Raw genomic sequence first — 22,565 nt, forward strand, 5'->3', positions numbered from 1 at the left:
GCTATGCTTCTGGGCTTTGGCCTTAAATTTTTGGATGGTAGCACTACCTAACATGCATCTTCAATAGAGATTTCAAAGTTCACCTTTTAATTTTAGGAGTTGTAAACCCCCCTTGTGTACTCATGCTGCTTCCTGCTCCACTTTGTCAGTCCGTTGGTCCTGTGACAGTGTGCGACTCCGCCTCCACATCCTCCACTGTGTCCTAAGCCTCCACTGCCCAGACAAGTCTCAGTGGCCCTTCAGCATACCATGTGTGCAGGTCACGGCAGTGTCACGCTGTTCTTCACATGGTTTGCCTTGGCGAAAAGTCTTGGAAACAATGGACGGTCAGGGCAATGGAGAGATTGCGCCTACATCTCACGGCCACATGAGCCCTGTGGGGGCTTGTTAGATTTGGTCCTTTGTACCCACAAGCTGGGGTCCTGGACACTCAAACTTTGATTTAAATTTCAAATAAAAAAATCAGACATTTCAATGGTCTCCTCATGCTTCAGCCAACTCCAGGCTGTGTTATTCAGGCAATATATGGTTTACTGATGCCGCTGCTGGGCCTGGGTCTGGGAATTAAAAGGTTATTATAGTTAGCACCCGCTATCCAAAATATTCTTCAAAAATTTCAAAAATTGTTGTGTTTTTTTTAAGGGATTGTGAAGCCCTGGTGTGTACTTGTGCATCAGCCAACTCCAGGCTGTGTCATTCAGGCAATATAAGGTTTACTGAAGCCGCTGCTGGGCCTAAGTCTGGGAAATTAAAATGTTATTGTTACGCCGAGCGCTCCGGGTCCCCGCTCCTCCCCGGAGCGCTCGCCTCTCTCTCGCTACCGCAGCGCTCCGGGCAGCTCCACTGACCCGGTGCGCTGCGATACCGTCTCCAGCCGGGATGCGATCCGCGATGCGGGTAGCGCCCGCTCGCGATGCGCATCCCGGCTCCCGTACCTGACTCGCTCTCCGTCTGTCCTGTCCCGGCGCGCGCGGCCCCGCTCCCTAGGGCGCGCGCGCGCCGGGTCTCTGCGATTTAAAGGGCCACTGCGCCGCTGATTGGCGCAGTGGTTCCAATTAGTGTGTTCACCTGTGCACTCCCTATTTATACCTCACTTCCCCTTCACTCCCTCGCCGGATCTTGTTGCCATTGTGCCAGTGAAAGCGTTTCCTTGTGTGTTCCTAGCCTGTGTTCCAGACCTCCTGCCGTTGCCCCCGACTACGATCCTTGCTGCCTGCCCCGACCTTCTGCTACGTCCGACCTTGCTTCTGTCTACTCCCTTGTACCGCGCCTATATCCAGCAGTCAGAGAGGTTGAGCCGTTGCTAGTGGATACGACCTGGTCACTACCGCCGCAGCAAGACCATCCCGCTTTGCGGCGGGCTCTGGTGAAAACCAGTAGTGACTTAGAACCGATCCACTAGCACGGTCCACGCCAATCCCTCTCTGGCACAGAGGATCCACTACCTGCCAGCCGGCATCGTGACAGTAGATCCGGCCATGGATCCCGCTGAAGTTCCTCTGCCAGTTGTCGCCGACCTCACCACGGTGGTCGCCCAGCAGTCACAACAGATAGCGCAACAAGGCCAACAGCTGTCTCAACTGACCGTGATGCTACAGCAGCTACTACCACAGCTTCAGCAATCATCTCCTCCGCCAGCTCCTGCACCTCCTCCGCAGCGAGTGGCCGCTTCTGGTCTACGACTATCCTTGCCGGATAAATTTGATGGGGACTCTAAATTCTGCCGTGGCTTTCTTTCCCAATGTTCCCTGCACTTGGAGATGATGTCGGACCAGTTTCCTACTGAAAGGTCTAAGGTGGCTTTCGTAGTCAGCCTTCTGTCTGGAAAAGCTCTGTCATGGGCCACACCGCTCTGGGACCGCAATGACCCCGTCACTGCCTCTATACACTCCTTCTTCTCGGAAATTCGAAGTGTCTTTGAGGAACCTGCCCGAGCCTCTTCTGCTGAGACTGCCCTGTTGAACCTGGTCCAGGGTAATTCTTCCGTTGGCGAGTACGCCGTACAATTCCGTACTCTTGCTTCAGAATTATCCTGGAATAATGAGGCCCTCTGCGCGACCTTTAAAAAAGGCCTATCCAGCAACATTAAAGATGTTCTGGCCGCACGAGAAATCCCTGCTAACCTACATGAACTCATCCATCTTGCCACTCGCATTGACATGCGTTTTTCCGAAAGGCGTCAGGAGCTCCGCCAGGATATGGACTTTGTTCGCACAAGGCGTTTTTTCTCCCCGGCTCCTCTCTCCTCTGGTCCCCTGCAATCCGTTCCTGTGCCTCCGCCGTGGAGGCTATGCAGGTCGACCGGTCTCGCCTGACACCTCAAGAGAGGACACGTCGCCGCATGGAGAATCTCTGCCTGTACTGTGCCAGTACCGAACACTTCCTGAAGGATTGTCCTATCCGTCCTCCCCGCCTGGAAAGACGTACGCTGACTCCGCACAAAGGTGAGACAGTCCTTGATGTCTACTCTGCTTCTCCACGTCTTACTGTGCCTGTGCGGATATCTGCCTCTGCCTTCTCCTTCTCTACTATGGCCTTCTTGGATTCCGGATCTGCAGGAAATTTTGTTTTGGCCTCTCTCGTCAACAGGTTCAACATCCCAGTGACCAGTCTCGCCAGACCCCTCTACATCAATTGTGTAAACAATGAAAGATTGGACTGTACCATACGTTTCCGCACGGAGCCCCTTCTAATGTGCATCGGACCTCATCACGAGAAGATTGAATTTTTGGTCCTCCCCAATTGCACTTCCGAAATCCTCCTTGGACTACCCTGGCTTCAACTCCATTCCCCAACCCTGGATTGGTCCACTGGGGAGATCAAGAGTTGGGGGCCCTCTTGTTTCAAGGACTGCCTAAAACCGGTTCCCAGTACCCCTTGCCGTGACTCTGTGGTTCCCCCTGTAACCGGTCTCCCTAAGGCCTATATGGACTTTGCGGATGTTTTTTGCAAAAAACAAGCTGAGACTCTACCTCCTCACAGGCCTTATGATTGTCCTATTGACCTCCTCCCGGGCACTACTCCACCCCGGGGCAGAATCTATCCTCTGTCCGCCCCAGAGACTCTTGCTATGTCGGAGTACATCCAGGAAAATTTAAAAAAAGGCTTTATCCGTAAATCCTCCTCTCCTGCCGGAGCCGGATTTTTCTTTGTGTCCAAAAAAGATGGCTCTCTACGTCCTTGCATTGACTACCGCGGTCTTAATAAAATCACGGTAAAGAACCGCTACCCCCTACCCCTCATCTCTGAACTCTTTGATCGCCTCCAAGGTGCCCACATCTTTACCAAACTGGACTTAAGAGGTGCTTATAATCTCATCCGCATCAGAGAGGGGGATGAATGGAAAACGGCATTTAACACTAGAGATGGACACTTTGAGTATCTGGTCATGCCCTTTGGCCTGTGCAACGCCCCTGCCGTCTTCCAAGACTTTGTTAATGAAATTTTTCGTGATCTCTTATACTCCTGTGTTGTTGTATATCTGGACGATATCCTGATTTTTTCTGCCAATCTAGAAGAACACCGCCAGCATGTCCGTATGGTTCTTCAGAGACTTCGTGACAATCAACTTTATGCCAAGATAGAGAAATGTCTGTTTGAATGCCAATCTCTTCCTTTCCTAGGATACTTGGTTTCTGGCCAGGGACTACAAATGGATCCAGACAAACTCTCTGCCGTCTTAGATTGGCCACGCCCCTCCGGACTCCGTGCTATCCAACGTTTTTTGGGGTTCGCCAATTATTACAGGCAATTTATTCCACATTTTTCTACCGTTGTGGCCCCTATCGTGGCTTTAACCAAAAAAGATGCCAATCCCAAGTCTTGGCCTCCTCAAGCGGAAGACGCCTTTAAACGGCTCAAGTCTGCCTTTTCTTCGGCTCCCGTGCTCTCCAGACCTGACCCATCTAAACACTTCCTATTGGAGGTTGATGCCTCCTCTGTAGGAGCTGGAGCGGTCCTTCTACAAAAAAATTCTTCCGGGCATGCTGTTACTTGTGGGTTTTTTTCTAGGACCTTCTCTCCGGCGGAGAGGAACTACTCCATCGGGGATCGAGAGCTTCTAGCCATTAAATTAGCACTTGAGGAATGGAGGCATCTGCTGGAGGGATCAAGATTTCCAGTTATTATTTACACCGATCACAAGAACCTCTCCTATCTCCAGTCTGCCCAACGGCTGAATCCTCGCCAGGCCAGGTGGTCTCTGTTCTTTGCCCGATTTAATTTTGAAATTCACTTTCGGCCTGCCGATAAGAACATTAGGGCCGATGCTCTCTCTCGTTCCTCCGATGCCTCGGAAGTTGAACTCTCTCCGCAACACATCATTCCTCCTGACTGCCTGATTTCCACTTCTCCAGCCTCCATCAGGCAAACTCCTCCAGGAAAGACCTTCGTCTCTCCACGCCAACGCCTCGGAATCCTCAAATGGGGTCACTCCTCCCATCTCGCAGGTCATGCAGGCATCAAGAAATCTGTGCAACTCATCTCTCGCTTCTATTGGTGGCCGACTCTGGAGACGGATGTCGTGGACTTTGTGCGAGCCTGCACTGTCTGTGCCCGGGATAAGACTCCTCGCCAGAAGCCCGCTGGTTTTCTTCATCCTCTGCCTTTCCCCGAACAGCCTTGGTCTCTGATTGGTATGGATTTTATTACAGACCTACCCCCATCCCGTGGCAACACTGTTGTTTGGGTGGTCGTTGATCGATTCTCCAAGATGGCACATTTCATCCCTCTTCCTGGTCTTCCTTCAGCGCCTCAGTTGGCTAAACAATTTTTTGTACACATTTTTCGTCTTCACGGGTTGCCCACACAGATAGTCTCGGATAGAGGCGTCCAATTCGTGTCAAAATTCTGGAGGGCTCTCTGTAAACAACTCAAGATTAAATTAAACTTTTCTTCTGCATATCATCCTCAATCCAATGGACAAGTAGAAAGAATTAACCAGGTCTTGGGTGATTATTTACGACATTTTGTTTCCTCCCGCCAGGATGATTGGGCAGATCTTCTACCATGGGCCGAATTCTCGTATAACTTTAGAGTCTCTGAATCTTCCTCCAAATCCCCATTTTTCGTGGTGTACGGCCGTCACCCTCTTCCCCCCCTCCCTACTCCCTTGCCCTCTGGTTTGCCCGCTGTAGATGAAGTGACTCGTGATCTTTCCACCATATGGAAAGAGACCCAAGATTCTCTTTTACAGGCTTCATCTCGCATGAAAAAGTTTGCCGATAAGAAAAGAAGAGCTCCTCCCATTTTTGCTCCCGGAGACAAGGTATGGCTCTCCGCTAAATATGTCCGCTTTCGTGTCCCCAGTTACAAACTGGGTCCACGCTATCTTGGTCCTTTCAAAGTCTTGTGCCAAATTAATCCTGTCTCTTACAAACTTCTTCTTCCTCCTTCTCTCCGTATTCCTAATGCCTTTCATGTCTCTCTTCTTAAACCACTCATCATCAACCGTTTCTCTCCCAAGTTAGTTTCTCCCACTCCTGTCTCCGGTTCTTCTGACGTCTTCTCAGTGAAAGAGATACTGGCCTCCAAGACGGTCAGAGGAAAAAGGTTCTTTTTGGTGGATTGGGAGGGCTGTGGACCTGAAGAGAGATCCTGGGAACCTGAGGACAACATCCTAGACAAAAGTCTGCTCCTCAGGTTCTCAGGCTCTAAGAAGAGGGGGAGACCCAAGGGGGGGGGTACTGTTACGCCGAGCGCTCCGGGTCCCCGCTCCTCCCCGGAGCGCTCGCCTCTCTCTCGCTACCGCAGCGCTCCGGGCAGCTCCACTGACCCGGTGCGCTGCGATACCGTCTCCAGCCGGGATGCGATCCGCGATGCGGGTAGCGCCCGCTCGCGATGCGCATTCCGGCTCCCGTACCTGACTCGCTCTCCGTCTGTCCTGTCCCGGCGCGCGCGGCCCCGCTCCCTAGGGCGCGCGCGCCGGGTCTCTGCGATTTAAAGGGCCACTGCGCCGCTGATTGGCGCAGTGGTTCCAATTAGTGTGTTCACCTGTGCACTCCCTATTTATACCTCACTTCCCCTTCACTCCCTCGCCGGATCTTGTTGCCATTGTGCCAGTGAAAGCGTTTCCTTGTGTGTTCCTAGCCTGTGTTCCAGACCTCCTGCCGTTGCCCCCGACTACGATCCTTGCTGCCTGCCCCGACCTTCTGCTACGTCCGACCTTGCTTCTGTCTACTCCCTTGTACCGCGCCTATCTTCAGCAGTCAGAGAGGTTGAGCCGTTGCTAGTGGATACGACCTGGTCACTACCGCCGCAGCAAGACCATCCCGCTTTGCGGCGGGCTCTGGTGAAAACCAGTAGTGACTTAGAACCGATCCACTAGCACGGTCCACGCCAATCCCTCTCTGGCACAGAGGATCCACTACCTGCCAGCCGGCATCGTGACAGTTATCATAGGTAGTACCGGCTATCCAAAATCTTCTTCCTCCAAAATTTTTAAATTGCTTGTGTTTTTTTTTAGGGATTGTGAAGCCTGGTGTGTACTCGTGCATCAGCCAACTCCAGGCTGTGTCATTCAGGCAATATCTGGTTTACTGATGGGGCTGCTGCACCTGGGTCTGGGAAAGCACCTGCTATCCAAAATCTTCGGTTTAACTTTCTAAATTCATCTTATAATCTTAAGGATTGTGAAGGCCTAGTGCCTACTCATGTTGCTGGCAACTCCTGGCTGTGCCATTCAGCCACTATATGGTGTCCTCATGCTGCCAACTCCTCCACGCTTTGTCATTCAGCCACTATATGGTCTCCTCATGCTTCAGCCTTATCCAAGCTGTGTCATTCAGCCACTATATAGTCTCCTCATGCTGCCAACACCTCCACGCTGTGTCATTCAGCCACTATATGGTCTCCTCACACTGATGCCACCTCCAGGCTCTATCATTGTGCTGCTGTGCGGCAGTGATTCTAAATGCGATGCCGGTAATCTGCATGTTATTCGGAATAACAGTATTATTTCACTACCCCAGCACACTCCATATGCATTTTAGAACACAGCAAAGTGTTCTATACCCCTATAGAGGCTGTATGTAGGCTAGAAATAGCCGTTTTTAATATAGATTCGCCACAAAAAAATTGGGATCGAAACAAACTTTTTCGAAAAATTTGCCGAATCGGCCGAATCGAATTTTTGAAAAGTTTGCTTATCTCTAGTCTGAACATTCTAATGACTTCTCTCCTCAGTCAGCTCTCAGATCTTCCACAACACCAGATTTCTGGCTAAAACATTTACAGGATACTGCACAGGACTATTGTTTCTTCCCTGTGTGAGTTCTCAGATGTTTCACAAACATTTCCCATATAGATAGACTGAGATGATCAACAAGATTTTATTTCAGTCAAAAATATTTTACACATTTTAAACATGAAAATAACTTCTCCTTTGTTTGAGTTCTTAGATGATCCACAGATTTGATATTTGGTTAACACATTATCCACATACTATATATGACAATGGCTTCTCTCCTGTGTGACTTCTCAGATGTCCCTCAAGATTTTTTTTTTTATTAGTAAAACACTTTGCACATTCCAGACATGAAAATGGTTTTTCTCCTATGTGAATCATTTGATGTTTAAAAACATGTGATTTCAGCCTAAAACATTTCCACATTCCAAGCATGAACATGGCTTCTCTCCTGTGTGAGTTCTCTGGCGTCCCACAAGAGTTGTTTCTTCAGTACATGATTTTCCACATTCTGAACATGAAAATGGCTTCTCTCCTGTGTGAGTTTTCATATGATGTAAAAGAGTTGCTTTCTGTGTAAAACTCTTCATATATTCTGGACATGAAAATGGCTTCTCTCCTGTGTGAGTTCTCATATATTCCACAAGACTTGATTTATGACTAAAACTCTACTCATTCTGGACATAAAAATGGCTTCTCTCCCGTGTGAGTTCTCATATGTTTTTCAAGATTAGATTTTTGACTAAAACTCTTTACACATTTCGGACATGGAAATGGCTTCTCTCCTGTGTGAGTTCTCATATGATGCACAAGATGTGATTTATGACTAAAATTCTTTACACATTCTGGACATGAAAATGGCTTCTCTCCCGTGTGAGTTCTCATATGATCCACAAGACTAGATTTATGACTAAAATTCTTTACACATTCTGGACATGAAAATGGCTTCTCTCCTGTGTGAGTTCTCATATGTCCCACAAGACTTGATTTATGACTAAAACTCTTTACGCATTCCGGACATGAAAATGGCTTCTCTCCTGTGTGAGTTTTTATATGATTTTCAAGATTTGATTTTTGACTAAAACTCTTCACACATTCCGAACATGAAAATGGCTTCTCTCCTGTGTGAGTTCTCTGATGAGTTACAAGATGTGATTTCTTACTAAAATATTTTCCACATTCCGGACATGAAAATGGCTTCTCGCCTGTGTGAGTTCTCTGATGAGTTACAAGATGTGATTTCTTACTAAAATATTTTCCACATTCCAGACATGAAAATGGCTTCTCTCCTGTGTGAGTTTTTATATGATTTTCAAGATTTGATTTTTGACTAAAACTCTTCACACATTCCGGACATGAAAATGGCTTCTCTCCTGTGTGAGTTCTCTGATGAGTTACAAGATGTGATTTCTTACTAAAATATTTTCCACATTTCAGACATGAAAATGGCTTCTCTCCTGTGTGAGATCAATGTTAAAATCAATACAATGAGTAAAACACAATACAGTCAACATATTTAGATCAAAAGCTCACTTATTTCTAGGTACTTACAGAATATAAAGAAAACAAAGTGGGGGAGATTTATCAAAACCTGTCTAGAGGAAAAGTTGCCCAGTTGCCCATAGCAACCAATCAGATCGCTTTGTTCATTTTTAACAAGGCCTCTGCAAAATGAAATAAGTGATCTAATTGGTTGCTATGGGCAACTGGGCAACTTTTCCTTTGCACAGGTTTTGATAAATCTCCCCCAGTAACTTTATTTCACAAGGGGGAGTGAATCTTATGGTGATTTACATTGCCCTCAAATTCACACCCTCTGAGCTTATGATTCACACCCCTTCTAAAATAAACTTATTGCCCGGTTGGTATTTGGAGGCAATGTGCAAATTTGTGGTCAGATAATAAAATCTCTCTATCTCAGGACAGGTGACTACGTTCAGCCCATTTCCCACACATATACATGTATTTACCAGAAGTGTAGTCTGATACAATTAAAAGTCCTGGTAAAAACTCATATACATGAAAGAAATGGCCAATACTTGTCACTAGTTGACTATGTTTGGGCTATTAAAGTGAATAGGGCCATGTCAGTATGTGTGTATATATATGTATATACTAGCTGAGTACCCGGCGTTGCCCGGTTTTTCCTTCCAAATCCTTTTTGGGGAGGAAAATAAGCAAAGGAGGAAGCTTTTGACTTCATATGCAGTCCTCATATATTGTTGTCATATTCCAACCCCACATCCCATTCTCCTATCTCGACCTCCTGTCCTGACCTCCTATCCTGTCCTCCTATCTCGACCTCCTATCTCGACCTCCTATCTCGACCTCCTATCTCGACCTCCTATCTCGACCTCCTATCCCGTCCTCCTATCCTGTCCTCCTATCCCGTCCTCCTATCTCAACCTCCTATCCCGTCCTCCAATCTCGAGCTCCTATCCCGACCTCCTATCTCGTCCTCCTATCCCAACCTCCTTTCCCGTCCTCTTATCTCGACCTCCAACCCGACCTCCTATCCCGTCCTCCTATCCCGACCTCCTTTCCCGTTCTCATATCTCGACCTCCTATCTTGACCTTGTATCCCGTCCTCCTATCTCGACCTCCTATCCCAACCTCTTATCCAGACCTCCTATCCAGACCTACTATCCCGTCCTCATATCCCGTCCTCATATCCTGTCCTCCTATACTGACCTCCTATCCCGACCTCCTATGCCGACCTCCTATCCCGACCTCATATCTCGTCCTCCTATCCCGTCCTCCTATCCCGACCTCCTATCTTGACCTCCTATCCCGACCTCCCATCCCGTCCTCATATCCCGACTCGTAATATGTGTACCAGGTATTGAAATAGCTCCAGCCGTACAGAAATTATATGGGAACATACATTTCCCATTGATTTGCATGGGACTTTAAACAAAAACCCCAACCCTCACAAATGGAGGTAGTTAAGGGTTAAATTAACTATCCTATATTTTAAGTTGACATATAAGTAACATGTGACCAAGTATTATAGAAATATCTCCAGCTGTTTGGAAGTTATGCAGTAACATATATTTCCCATTGACTTGCATGGGACTTTAAACATAAACCCCGCCCCTGGCAAATGGGGGTAGTTAAGGGTTAAATCACCTATCCTATGTTTGTTGCTGACATATAAGTAACATGTGTGCCAAGTTTCATGTTAATATCTTTAGCCGTTTGAAAGTTTTTGTGGAACATACACACACACACACACGTTGAGTTTTATATACATATATATACATATATATATATATATATATATATATATATATATGTATATACTAGCTGAGTACCCGGCGTTGCCCGGTTTTTCCTTCCTAATCCTTTTTGGGGAGGAAAATAAACAAAGGAGGAAGCTTTTGACTTCATATGCAGTCCTCATATATTGTTGTCATATCCCAACCCCACATCCTGACCTCCTATCTCGACCTCCTATACCGTCCTCCTATCCCGACCTCCTATCCCGACCTCGACCTCCTATCCCGTCCTCCTATTTCGACCTCCTATCCTGACCTCCTATCCTGACCTCCTATCCCGACCTCCTATCCCGACCTCCTATCCCGACCTCCTATCCCGACCTCCTATCCCGACCTCCTTTTCCGTCCTCATATCTCGACCTCCTATCTTGACCTCCTATCCCAACTTCCTATTTAGACCTCCTATCCCGTCCTCATATCTTGTCCTCCTATCCCGACCTCCTATCCCCACCTCCTATCTTGACCTCCTATCCCGACCTCCTATCCCGTCCTCATATCTCGACCTCTTATCTTGACCTCCTATCCAATCCTCCTATCTCAACCTCCTATTCTGACCTTCTATCCCGTCCTCCTATCCCGACCTCATATCTCGACCTCCTATCTTGACCTCCTATCCCGTCCTCCTATCTCGACCTCCTATCCCAACCTCTTATCCAGACCTCCTATCCCGTCCTCATATCCCGACCTCCTATCCCGACCTCCTTTCCCGTCCTCATATCTTGACCTCCTATCTTGACCTCCTATCCCATCCTCCTATCTCGACCTCCTATCCTGACCTCCTATCCTGACCTCCTATCAAGACCTCCGATCCCAACCTCCTATCCAGACCTCCTATCCCGTCCTCATATCCCGTCCTCCTATCTTGTCCTCCTATCCCGACCTCCTATCCCGACATTCTATCCCGACCTCCTATCCCGACCTCATATCTCGTCCTCATATCCCATCCTCCTATCCCGACCTCCCATCCCATCCTCATATCCTGACTCGTAATATGTGTACCAGGTAATGAAATAGCTCCAGCCTAACGGAAATTAGATGGGAACATACATTTCCCATTGATTTGCATGGGACTTTAAAAAAAACCCTGACCCTCACAAATGGGGGTAGTTAAGGGTTAAATTAACTATCCTATATTTTAAGTGGACATATAAGTAACATGTGACCAAGTATTATCGAAATATCTCCAGCCGTTTGGAAGTTATGCAGTAACATATATTTCCCATTGACTTGCATGGGACTTTAAACATAAGCCCCGCCCCTGGCAAATGGGGGTGAGTAAGGGTTAAATTACCTATCCTATGTTTGTTGTTGACATATAAGTAACATGTGGCCAAGTTTCATGTTAATATCTTTAGCCGTTTGAAAGTTTTTGTGGAACATACATACACACACACACACACATACATACACACACACACATACATACATACACACACACACATACATACATACACACACACACACACCTTGAGTTTTATATAGATTTACTAGCTGAGTACCCGGCGTTGCCCGGTTTTTCCTTCCTAATCCTTTCTGGGGAGGAAAATAAACCATGGAGGAAGCTTTTGACTTCATATGCAGTCCTCATATATTGTTGTCATATCCCGACCCCACATCCCGACCTCCTATCCCGACCTCCTATCTCGACCTCCTGTCCCGACCTCCTATACCGTCCTCCTATCCCGACCTCCTATCCCGACCTCCTATCCCGTCCTCCTATGCCGTCCTCCTATCCCGTCCTCCTATCCCGTCCTCCTATCCCAACCTCCTATCCTGACCTCCTTTCCCGTCCTCATATCTCGACCTCCTATCTTGACCTCCTATCCCATCCTCCTATCTCGACCTCCTATCCTGATCCTCCTATCCAGACCTCCTATTCTGTCCTCCTATCCCAATCTCCTTTCCCGTCCTCATATCTCAACCTCCTATCTTGACCTCCTATCCCAACTTCCTATCCAGACCTCCTATCCCATCCTCATATCAAGACCTCCGATCCCAACCTCCTATCCAGACCTCCTATCCCGTCCTCATATCCCGTCCTCCTATCTTGTCCTCCTATCCCGTCCTCCTATCTTGTCCTCCTATCCCGACCTCCTATCCTGTCCTCCTATCTCGACCTCCTATCCCGACCTCCTATCTCGACCTCCCATCCCGTCCTCATATCCTGACTCGTAATATGTGTACCAGGTAATGAAATAGCTCCAGCCTAACGGAAATTAGATGGGAACATACATTTCCCATTGATTTGAATGGGACTTTAAAAAAAAAAAAACCCTGACCCTCACAAATGGGGGTAGTTAAGGGTTAAATTAACTATCCTATATTTTAAGTGGACATATAAGTAACATGTGACCAAGTATTATCGAAATATCTCCAGCCGTTTGGAAGTTATGCAGTAACATATATTTCCCATAGACTTGTATAGGACTTTAAACATAAGCCCCGCCCCTGGCAAACGGGTTTGAGTAAGGGTTAAATCACCTATCCTATGTTTGTTGTTGACATATAAGTAACATGTGGCCAAGTTTCATGTTAATAGCTTTAGCCGTTTGAAAGTTTTTGTGGAACATACATACATACACATACACACACACACACATACATACATACATACATACATACATACACACGCACACACATACACACACATACATACATACATACACACATACACACACACACACATACATACATACATACACACACCTTGAGTTTTATATATATATAAATGAGCAAGTCCTTACACATCCAGCACCCACCATGTATAGAGAAGACTCAGCTCCTAAGTCCGCTCCATGCATCCTTAATACCGCCATATCATTATAGTACATGATGCGGTAGAAAGGGTTTAATACCCCTCACTGTTTCTTATAGTCAGTTATTAACACATATTTTCCCATATTTTTTAACCCTTTCTATCTCACAGAATCAAAGACAACTAGAACGGCCCTGCTCATTGAATGTGATCAGATTGGATTGACAGGACCGATCCCTCATACACCAATACTGATGTGTGTGATAAGGTTATTGTCCCTGAGATACCTCAGGATAGAACCTCTTAGAAAACCTTCAAAGATTTTACCCAGAAGAGAGGTTACACCTAAAGGCCTATAGTGTCCAGAATTATATGTTTGATCCCCTCTTCAATACTAACATCATATTAGATACTTACAAGTCACATGGAACAGATTCTATATAAGAACAAGAAGATCCAGCAGAGATATAGGATGAAATCCAAGATTCTTTATTCCATTACATTAAAATGACAGAACACAAGTCAGGGAGATAAAGTGACGCGTTTCAGGTGTTCAGATCACCCTTAATCATACTAAAAACTATCTGGCCGCAGCCATGTGTATATAAAGATCACATGATCTCCTACCAATAGGAATGGAAAGCATGTTTACCCTTCACATACATGATCATAAGAGAGGAAAGTATTATAATATTATAATTGTATAAGTAAACTTAAAAAAAAAAAAAAATTATTCATACTAAAAACTATCGATTCCCGGCCATGTATATCTAAATATCACATGATCTTCTTCACGTAGTGACTGAAGAAAATATTAACCTTTTACATACATGATCACAAGAGAAGAAAGTCACAAACAATATAGGGAATTGCAATACTCTCTAGACAGAAAAGCATACCAAAACATGTAAGGTACTATAGCACCCAGCAAGCTGAGCAAAAATAGCCAAGATAACAATAAAAAGAGACCAAAATGTTTATTTATACAATTATAATGCTATAATACTTTCCTCTCTCATGATCATGTATGTGAAGGGTAAACATGCTTTCCAATCCTATTGGTAGGAGATCATGTGATCTTTATATACACATGGCTGCAGCCAGATAGTTTTTAGTATGACTAAGGGTGATATGAACGCCAGAAATGTGTCACTTTATCTCCCTGACCTGTGTTCTGCCCTGCGACCACTCCCTGTCTATGATGCGCGCTAAAAATACAATATACAGGGTGGGCCATTTATATGGATACACCTTAATAAAATGGGAATGTTTGGTGATATTAACTTGCTGTTTGTGGCACATTAGTGAGGGGGGGAACTTTTCAAGATGGGTGGTGACCATGGCGGCCATTTTGAATCCAACTTTTGTTTTTTCAATAGGAAGAGGGTCATGTGACACATCAAACTTATTGGGAATTTCACAAGAAAAACAATGATGTGCTTGGTTTTAACATAACTTTATTTTTTCATGAGTTATTTACAAGTTTCTGACCACTTATAAAATGTGTTCAATGTGCTGCCCATTGTGTTGGATTGTCAATGCAACCCTCTTCTCTACTACTATATACACCGCAGGAGAAATGCTAGCACTGGCTTCCAGTATCCATAGTTTCAGGTGCTGCACATCTTGTATCTTCACAGCATAGACAATTGTCTTCAGATGACCCAAAAGATAAAAGTCTAAGGGGGTCAGATCGGGAGACCTTGGGGGCCATTCAACTGGCCCACGACGACCAATCCACTTTCCAGAAAACTTTTCATCTAGGAATGCTCGGACCCGACACCCATAATGTGGTGGTGCACCATCCGAGGTCCGAGTATTCCTAGATGAACAGTTTCCTGGAAAGTGGATTGGTCGTCATGGGCCAGTTGAATGGCCCCCAAGGTCTCCCGATCTGACCCCCTTAGATTTTTATCTTTGGGGTCATCTGAAGGCAATTGTCTATGCTGTGAAGATACGAGATTTGCAGCACCTGAAACTACGGATACTGGAAGCCTGTGCTAGCATTTCTCCTGCGGTGTATATAGTAGTATATAGCAGTGTATACGGATACTGGAAGCCTGTGCTAGAATTTCTCCTGAAGTGTATATAGTAGTATATAGCAGTGTATACGGATACTGGAAGCCAGTGCTAGCATTTCTCCTGCGGTGTATATAGTAGTATATAGCAGTATATAGAGAAGAGGGTTGCATTGACAATCCAACACAATGGGCAGCACATTGAACACATTTTATAAGTGGTCAGAAACTTGTAAATAACTCATGAAATAATAAAGTTACATTAAAACCAAGCACATCATTGTTTTTTCTTGTGAAATTCCCAATAGGTTTGATGTGTCACATGACCCTCTTCCTATTGAAAAAACAAAAGTTGGATTCAAAATGGCCGACTTCAAAATGGCCACCATGGTCACAACCCATTTTGAAAAGTTTCCCCCCTCACATATATTAATGTGCCACAAACAGGAAGTTAATATCACCAACCATTCCCATTTTATTAAGGTGTATCCATAGAAATGGCCTACCCTGTACATCTGCACCACTAAAATGCAGGTAGAAATATCTTAAGGAACCTCAGTCTGCAATTTATAATGACAGAATAAAACATCAGATGTATGAAAGGCTCTTACCATTCTCTGATATGGGGTTTTCTAGTCCACTCATTGTTCCTCCAGAACTTTCCTGTAAAGATTCCATATTATAGACCTGAGGAAAAAACATATAGGAACCTTAGTTTATCTTCTATCCAGGTGAGCGTTACATCCCCCCTAGAAGGTATGAACCAATCTGCACAAGGATCTCCTCAAGTGGTGATCACATAGGATCAACAATCATCCCAGTCTCTTTCCTACAATTATTGTGGGGTTCAGTGATGGCCGCAGACAGGGCCAGACTGGGACTAAAAAGCCGCCCTGGACACAACCCTACCAGCCCACATACAATATACACACGACATAAACAACAAATATGAAACAATTACAATATCTAATAATTCCTTCTACTTACAGTCACCTCAGAGATGTTCTAGTCACCATACATGGACCCTCCACACACTCAGGTCTCTATCTCCAGTCAGTGTCTCCAGTGTCCCAAGTATATTCTCCTGGTAAGTTCCCCCCATATGAGCCATGCTGGGGTCTTTTATACCCTTTTCACCATCAGATTGGCCTCCCCTCCCCCACCTACAATATGTAAAGTAAGAATGATGGGGCCAGAACCTGTCCAACCAGTTTTAGCATTCTATGGCCTCCTGGGATCAGCCTTCATTTACACATTGTATTGCAGGGTGGAGACATATTGGTCACCCCTATTTACATCTGTAAGCGATACCGGGGATACTCCGAGACCTTTTCATATGATAATCAGGGGAAACAATCAGCATTTACTCTCCTGATGAGGAACATTGCCCCATAGGCCCCACCAAACTTAACTCTAAAATAAATATACAACTGAGCTGGTGCTATATACTACAGAGGAAGTTGTATTTCTTTCTGGAGTTCTTTGTTTGACCACAGTGCTCTCTGCTGACACCTCTGTCCGTCACACGAACTGTCCAGAGCAGGAGAGATTTTCTATAGGGATTTGCTTGTAACCTGTACAATTCCAGACATGGACAGAGTTTCCTGCAAAAATGGATTTTATCAGTATGTGATAAGGAAAACTCGCCATTCTACCATATAGAGAGAGCACACAGAGTACCTAGCCAGCCATTACCAGCTGGAAATCGTCCAAGGGCAATAATTGTTAAATTACTTAACGCCAGAGATAGAGACACCTTTTTGCAGATTATAAGGGGAAAAAAGGAAGTCTTGCATGAAAATAAGTGTATAATGGTCTTTCCAGATAAGGCTGGGTCCACACTACGTTTTGTCCCATACGGGAGCGCATACGGCAGGAGGGAGCTAAAACCTCGCGCTCCCGTATGTCACCGTATGCGCTCCCGTATGTCATTCATTTCAATGAGCCGACCGGAGTGAAACGTTCGGTCCGGTCGGCTCATTTTTGCGCCGTATGCGCTTTTACAACCGGACCTAAAACCGTGGTCAACCACGGTTTTAGGTCCGGTTGTAAAAGCGCATACGGCGCAAAAATGAGCCGACCAGACCGAACGTTTCACTCCGGCCGGCTCATTGAAATGAATGACATACGGGAGCGCATACGGTCACATACGGGAGCTCAAGCTTTTAGCTCCCCCCTGCCGTATGCGCTCCCGTATGGGACAAAACGTAGTGTGGACCCAGCCTTATGCAGTAGAGACACAAAAAAAAGAGTAACATATAAAATGGTAAAAAAAAAAGAAGGCTGTACCAAAATGGGGTAAAATTCTCACTGTTGTTCCCCACGAGACTCCACATTAGATATAATGATTAAAAAAAATTCTTTAAAAGGGGTACTCCGGTGGAAAACATATTTTTTTAAATTAACCCCTTAAGGACACAGCCCATTTTCACCTCTAGGACGCAGCCCTTTTTGGCACATCTGACCACTGTCACTTTAAACATTAATAACTCTGGAATGGTTTTACTTATCAATCTGATTCCGAGATTGTTTTTTCGTGACATATTCTACTTTAACATAGTGGTAAATTTTTGTGGTAACTTGCATTTTTCTAACTTTGAAGCTCTCTGCTTGTAAGGAAAATAGATATTCCAAATATATATTTTTTTGGATTCACATATACAATATGTCTACTTTATATTTTCATCATAAAATTGACATGTTTTTACTATTGGAAGACACCAGAGGGCTTCAAAGTTCAGCAGCAATTTTACAATTTTTCACAAAATTTTCAAACTCGCTATTTTTCATGGACCAGTTCAGGTTTGACGTGGATTTGAAGGGTCTTCATATTAGAAATACCCCATAAATGACCCCATTATAAAAACTGCACCCGCCAAAGTATTCAAAATGACATTCAGTCAGCGTTTTAACCCTTTAAGTGTTTCACAGGAAAAGCAAAAAAGTGAAGGAGAAAATTCAAAATCTTCATTTTTTACACTTGCATGTTCTTGTAGACCCAATTTTAGAATTTTTACAAGGGGTAAAAGGAGAAAATTTCTACTTAAATTTGTAGCCCAATTTCTCTCGTGTAAGCACATTCCTCATATGTCTATGTAAATTGTTCGGCGGGCGCAGTAGAGGGCTCAGAAGCGAAGAAGCGACAAGGGGATTTTGGAGAGTACGTTTTTCTGAAATGGTTTTTGGGGGGCATGTTGCATTTAGGAAGCCCCTATGGTGCCAAAACAGCAAAAAAAATGTGTGTTTCCCCCCAAATTTCACATTTTTACAAGGGTTAATAGCAGAAAATACCCCCCAAAATGTGTAACCCCATCTCTTCTGAGTATGGAGGTACCCCATAAGTTGACCTGAAGTGCACTATGGGCGAACTACAATGCTCAGAAGAGAAGGAGTCATATTTGGCTTTTTGAGATCAAATTTTGCTCGGGGGGCATGTCGCATTTAGGAAGCCCCTATGGTGCCAGGACAGCAAAAAAAAAAAACACATGGCATACCATTTTGGAAACTAGACCCCTTGAGGAACGTAACAAGGGATAAAGTGAACCTTAATACCCCACAGGTGTTTCACGACTTTTGAATATGTAAAAAAAATATATTTTTTTTTTACCAAAAATGCTTGGTTTAGCAAAAATTTTACATTTTTAAAAAAGGTAATAGCAGAAAATACCCTCTGCTCTGGTGGCGCACTACAGGTCTCAGAAGAGAAGGAGTCACATTTGGCTTTTTGGAAGCAAATTTTGCTTTGGGGGCATGCCGCATTTAGAAAGCCCCTATGGTGCCAGGACAGCAAAAAAAAAAAAGCACATGGCATACCATTTTGAAAACTAGAGCCCTCGGGGAACGTAACAAGGGGTAATGTGAACCTTAATACTCCACAGGGGTTTCACGACTTTTGCATATGTAAAAAAAAAATTATTTTTTTACACTAAAATGCTTGTTTTCCCCCAAATTTTACATTTTTACAAGGGATAATAGCAGAAAATACCCCCCAAAATGTGTAACCCCATCTCTTCTGAGTATGGAAATACCCCATAAGTGGACGTGAAGTGCACTGGGGGCGAACTGCAATGCTCAGAAGAGAAGGAGCATCATTGAGCTTTTGGAGAGAGAATTTGGCCATGTGCATTTACAAAGCCCCCCGTGGTGCCAGAACAGTGGGCCCCCCCACATGTGACCCCATTTTTTAAACTACACCCCTCACAGAATGTAATAAGGGGTGCAGTGAGAATTTAAACCCCACTGGCATTTGACGGATCTTTGGAACAGTGGGCTGTGCAAATTAAAAATTTTATTTTTCATTTTCACAGACCCCTGTTTCAAAGATCTGTCAGACACCTGTGGGATGTAAATGCTCACTGTACCCCTTATTACATTCCGTGAGGGGTTTAGTTTCCAAAATGGGGTCACATGTGGGTATTTATTGTTTTGCGCTTATGTCAGAACCGCTGTAAAATCAGCCAACCCTGTGCAAATCACCAATTTAGACCTCAAATTTACATGGTGCACTCTCCCTTCTGAGCCTTGTTGTGCGTCCCCAGAACACTTTGCGCCCACATATGGGGTATCTCCGTACTCAGGAGAAATTGCGTTACAAATTTTGGAGGCTTTTTTTCTTTTACCGCTTGTGAAATGGGGCAACACCAGTATGTTAGTGTACAAAAATGTTTTTTTTTACACTAACATGCTGGTGTAGACCCCAACTTTACCTTTTCATAAGGGGTAAAAGGAGAAAAAGCCCCCCAAAATTTGTTAGGCAATTTCTCCCAAGTACGGCGATACCCCATATGTGGCCCTAAACTGTTGCCTTGAAATACGACAGGGCTCCGAAGTGAGAGCGCCATGCGCATTTGAGGACTAAATTAGGGATTTGCATAGGGGTGGACATAGGGGTATTCTACGCCAGTGATTCCCAAACAGGGTGCCTCCAGCTGTTGCAAAACTCCCAGCATGCTTGGACAGTCAATGGCTGTCCGGAAATGCTGGGAGTTTTTGGTTTGCAACAGCTGGAGGCTCAGTTTTGGAAACACTGCTGTAGGATATGTTTTTCATTTTTATTGGGGGGGAAGGAGGGGGTGGTAGTGGGGGCAGTGTACGTGTGTATATGTAGTGTTTTACTCTTTATTTTATGTTAGTGTAGTGCAGTGTTTTTAGGTTACATTCACACTGGCAGCAGATTACACTGAGTCTCCCGCTAGGAGTTTGAGCTGCGGCGGAAAATTTGCCGCAGCTCAAACTTGAAGCGGGGAACTCACTGTAATCCGCCGCCAGTGTGAATGTAACCTGTACATTCACATGGGAGGGTGAGGGGGGCAAAACTACAACTCCCAGCATGCACTGACAGAACGTGCATGCTGGGAGTTGTAGTTTTGCAACAGCTGGAGGCACACTGGTTGGAAAATACTGAGTTAGGTAATAGAACCTATTACCTAACTCGGTATTTCCCAACCAGTGTGCCTCCAGCTGTTGCAGAACTACAACTCTCAGCATGTACTGATTGCCAAAGGGAATGCTGGGAGATGTAGTTATGCAACAGCTGGAGGCACGCAAGTACAACTCCCAGCATGCCGAGACAGCCTTTTGCTGTTCCTGTATGCTGGGAGTTGTAGTTTTCCAAGATTTAGAGGGGTTCAGGCTGGAGATCACTGACAGTGGTCTCTAAACTGTGGCCTTCCAGATGTTGCAAAACTACAAATCTCAGCATGCTAAGACAGCAAACTGCTGTCTGGGCATGCTGGGAGTTTTAGTTTTGTAACATCTGGAGGGCTACAGTTTAGAGACCACTGTCAGTGATCTCTAGCCTGAACCCCTTTAAATCTTGCAAAACTACAACTCTCAGCATGCCAACACAGCAAACAGCTGTTAAGGCATTATGGGAGTTGTAGTTTTGCAACATCTGGAGGGCCACAGTTTAGAGACCACTCTCCAAACTGTCGCCCTGCAGATGTTGCTTGCCAACAGACTCCCGGACACGCGGCGCCATACTCACCTCCACTGCCGCCATGATCACAGCCGCTGCCGTCATCTGGAGCTCTGCCGCCGGGTAAGTGACCGCCGCCGCTACTACACGGTTCCCCCCGCTGTGCCCGGACACCGATGGGTGGGCATAGCGGGGGGAACCGAACTTTAACCCCCCCGCCCCCAGTCTGCTATTGATCGGTCGCTCCGCCGATCAATAGCAGGGATAGGAGGGGTGGCACCCCAGCCACCTCACTCCTATCTCACTCCCTTATTTTATCGCGGCGCCGCCGTTGGTGGGCAGGGGGAGAGCGCTCCCCCTACAAACACCATAGATGCCGTGATCAGAACTGATCACGGCATCTATGGGGTTAATGCTGCCGGGACCGGCGCGGTCGCGGCCCCGGCAGCTGCGGTTGGACTCCGGCTGTGATTGACAGCTGAGTCCCGCCGGCGATCTCCTGCACTGCCTGCGGCAGAGCAGGAGATCGCTTGGACGTATGCATACGTCCATTTGCGCGAACGTGTAGTTCGCCTGGACCTATGCATACATCCAATAGCGGGAAGGGGTTAAAGAGGTATTCCAGGGAAAAACTTTTTTTTTATATATATATATATATATATATATATATATATATATATATATATATCAACTGGCTCCAGAAAGTTAAACAGATTTGTAAATTACTTCTATTAAAAAATCTTAATCCTTTCAGTACTTATGAGCTTCTGAAGTTAAGGTTGTTCTTTTCTGTCTAAGTGCTCTCTGATGACATATGTCTCGTGAAACGCCCAGTTTAGAAGAGGTTTACTATGGGGATTTGCTTCTAAACTGGGTGTTTCCCGAGACACGTGTCATCCCTTAGACAGAAAAGAACAACCTTACTTCAGAAGCTCATAAGTACTGAAAGGATTAAGATTTTGTAATAGAAGTAATTTACAAATCTGAATTCAGGTAGAAGAAACAGACATGGTCGCACATCTACAATCTTGTATAATGATCTAATTGCTTCTCAGTATAATATCAAAAACTAACAGGTTGTTAATATACATTTTTGATCAAAAAGTACAAAGCCCACTCGCCACGTCAAGGCCACCTATTTAGAGTGGGTCCCTAACGTCCCTAGCATAAAATGGCGTAGAACTGGGCGGCGACCACCACCGCCGCGACACCAGTGCCCACGGGGGGAAACGACCCACTGGCAGAGCGGCCCCAATGCCACTCAAACCAGTCTATGGGTCGCACCTCCCCACAGACACGGCGCCACGGCAGCAACGGACGCTGCACAGCACCACACCAGTGTGAACAGGGTGTAACAGCACATTTACCATGCTCTCCCAGTCAGACTAATTTACAAATCTGTTTAACTTTCTGG

General features: G+C 45.5%; 3 protein-coding genes across 4 annotated transcripts in view; 1 reads left to right on the forward strand and 2 right to left on the reverse strand.

Annotated features, from left to right (window-relative positions):
• The window catches only part of LOC130357179 (zinc finger protein 84-like), a 378,316-nt gene that overhangs the window by 277,327 nt on the left and 78,424 nt on the right, over positions 1 to 22,565 (reverse strand). The gene's annotated exons all lie outside the window — the stretch shown is intronic.
• Positions 1 to 22,565, forward strand: part of LOC130357183 (gastrula zinc finger protein XlCGF17.1-like) — a 108,160-nt gene that overhangs the window by 23,222 nt on the left and 62,373 nt on the right. The window lies entirely within an intron of this gene.
• Positions 7,334 to 22,565, reverse strand: part of LOC130357182 (gastrula zinc finger protein XlCGF8.2DB-like) — a 70,522-nt gene continuing 55,290 nt past the window's right edge. For both annotated transcript variants that reach the window (XM_056559710.1, XM_056559711.1), the window contains exons 2-3: positions 15,846 to 15,921; positions 7,334 to 8,640 (exon numbers count right to left, since the gene is read on the reverse strand). In XM_056559710.1, the coding sequence (XP_056415685.1) occupies positions 7,856 to 8,640; positions 15,846 to 15,921 (861 nt within the window). In that variant the 3' untranslated portion in view covers positions 7,334 to 7,855. The remainder of the gene's footprint in view (positions 8,641 to 15,845; positions 15,922 to 22,565) is intronic.

Source organism: Hyla sarda, chromosome 2, assembly GCF_029499605.1.
Source record: "Hyla sarda isolate aHylSar1 chromosome 2, aHylSar1.hap1, whole genome shotgun sequence".
NCBI classification, from domain to species: domain Eukaryota; kingdom Metazoa; phylum Chordata; class Amphibia; order Anura; family Hylidae; genus Hyla; species Hyla sarda.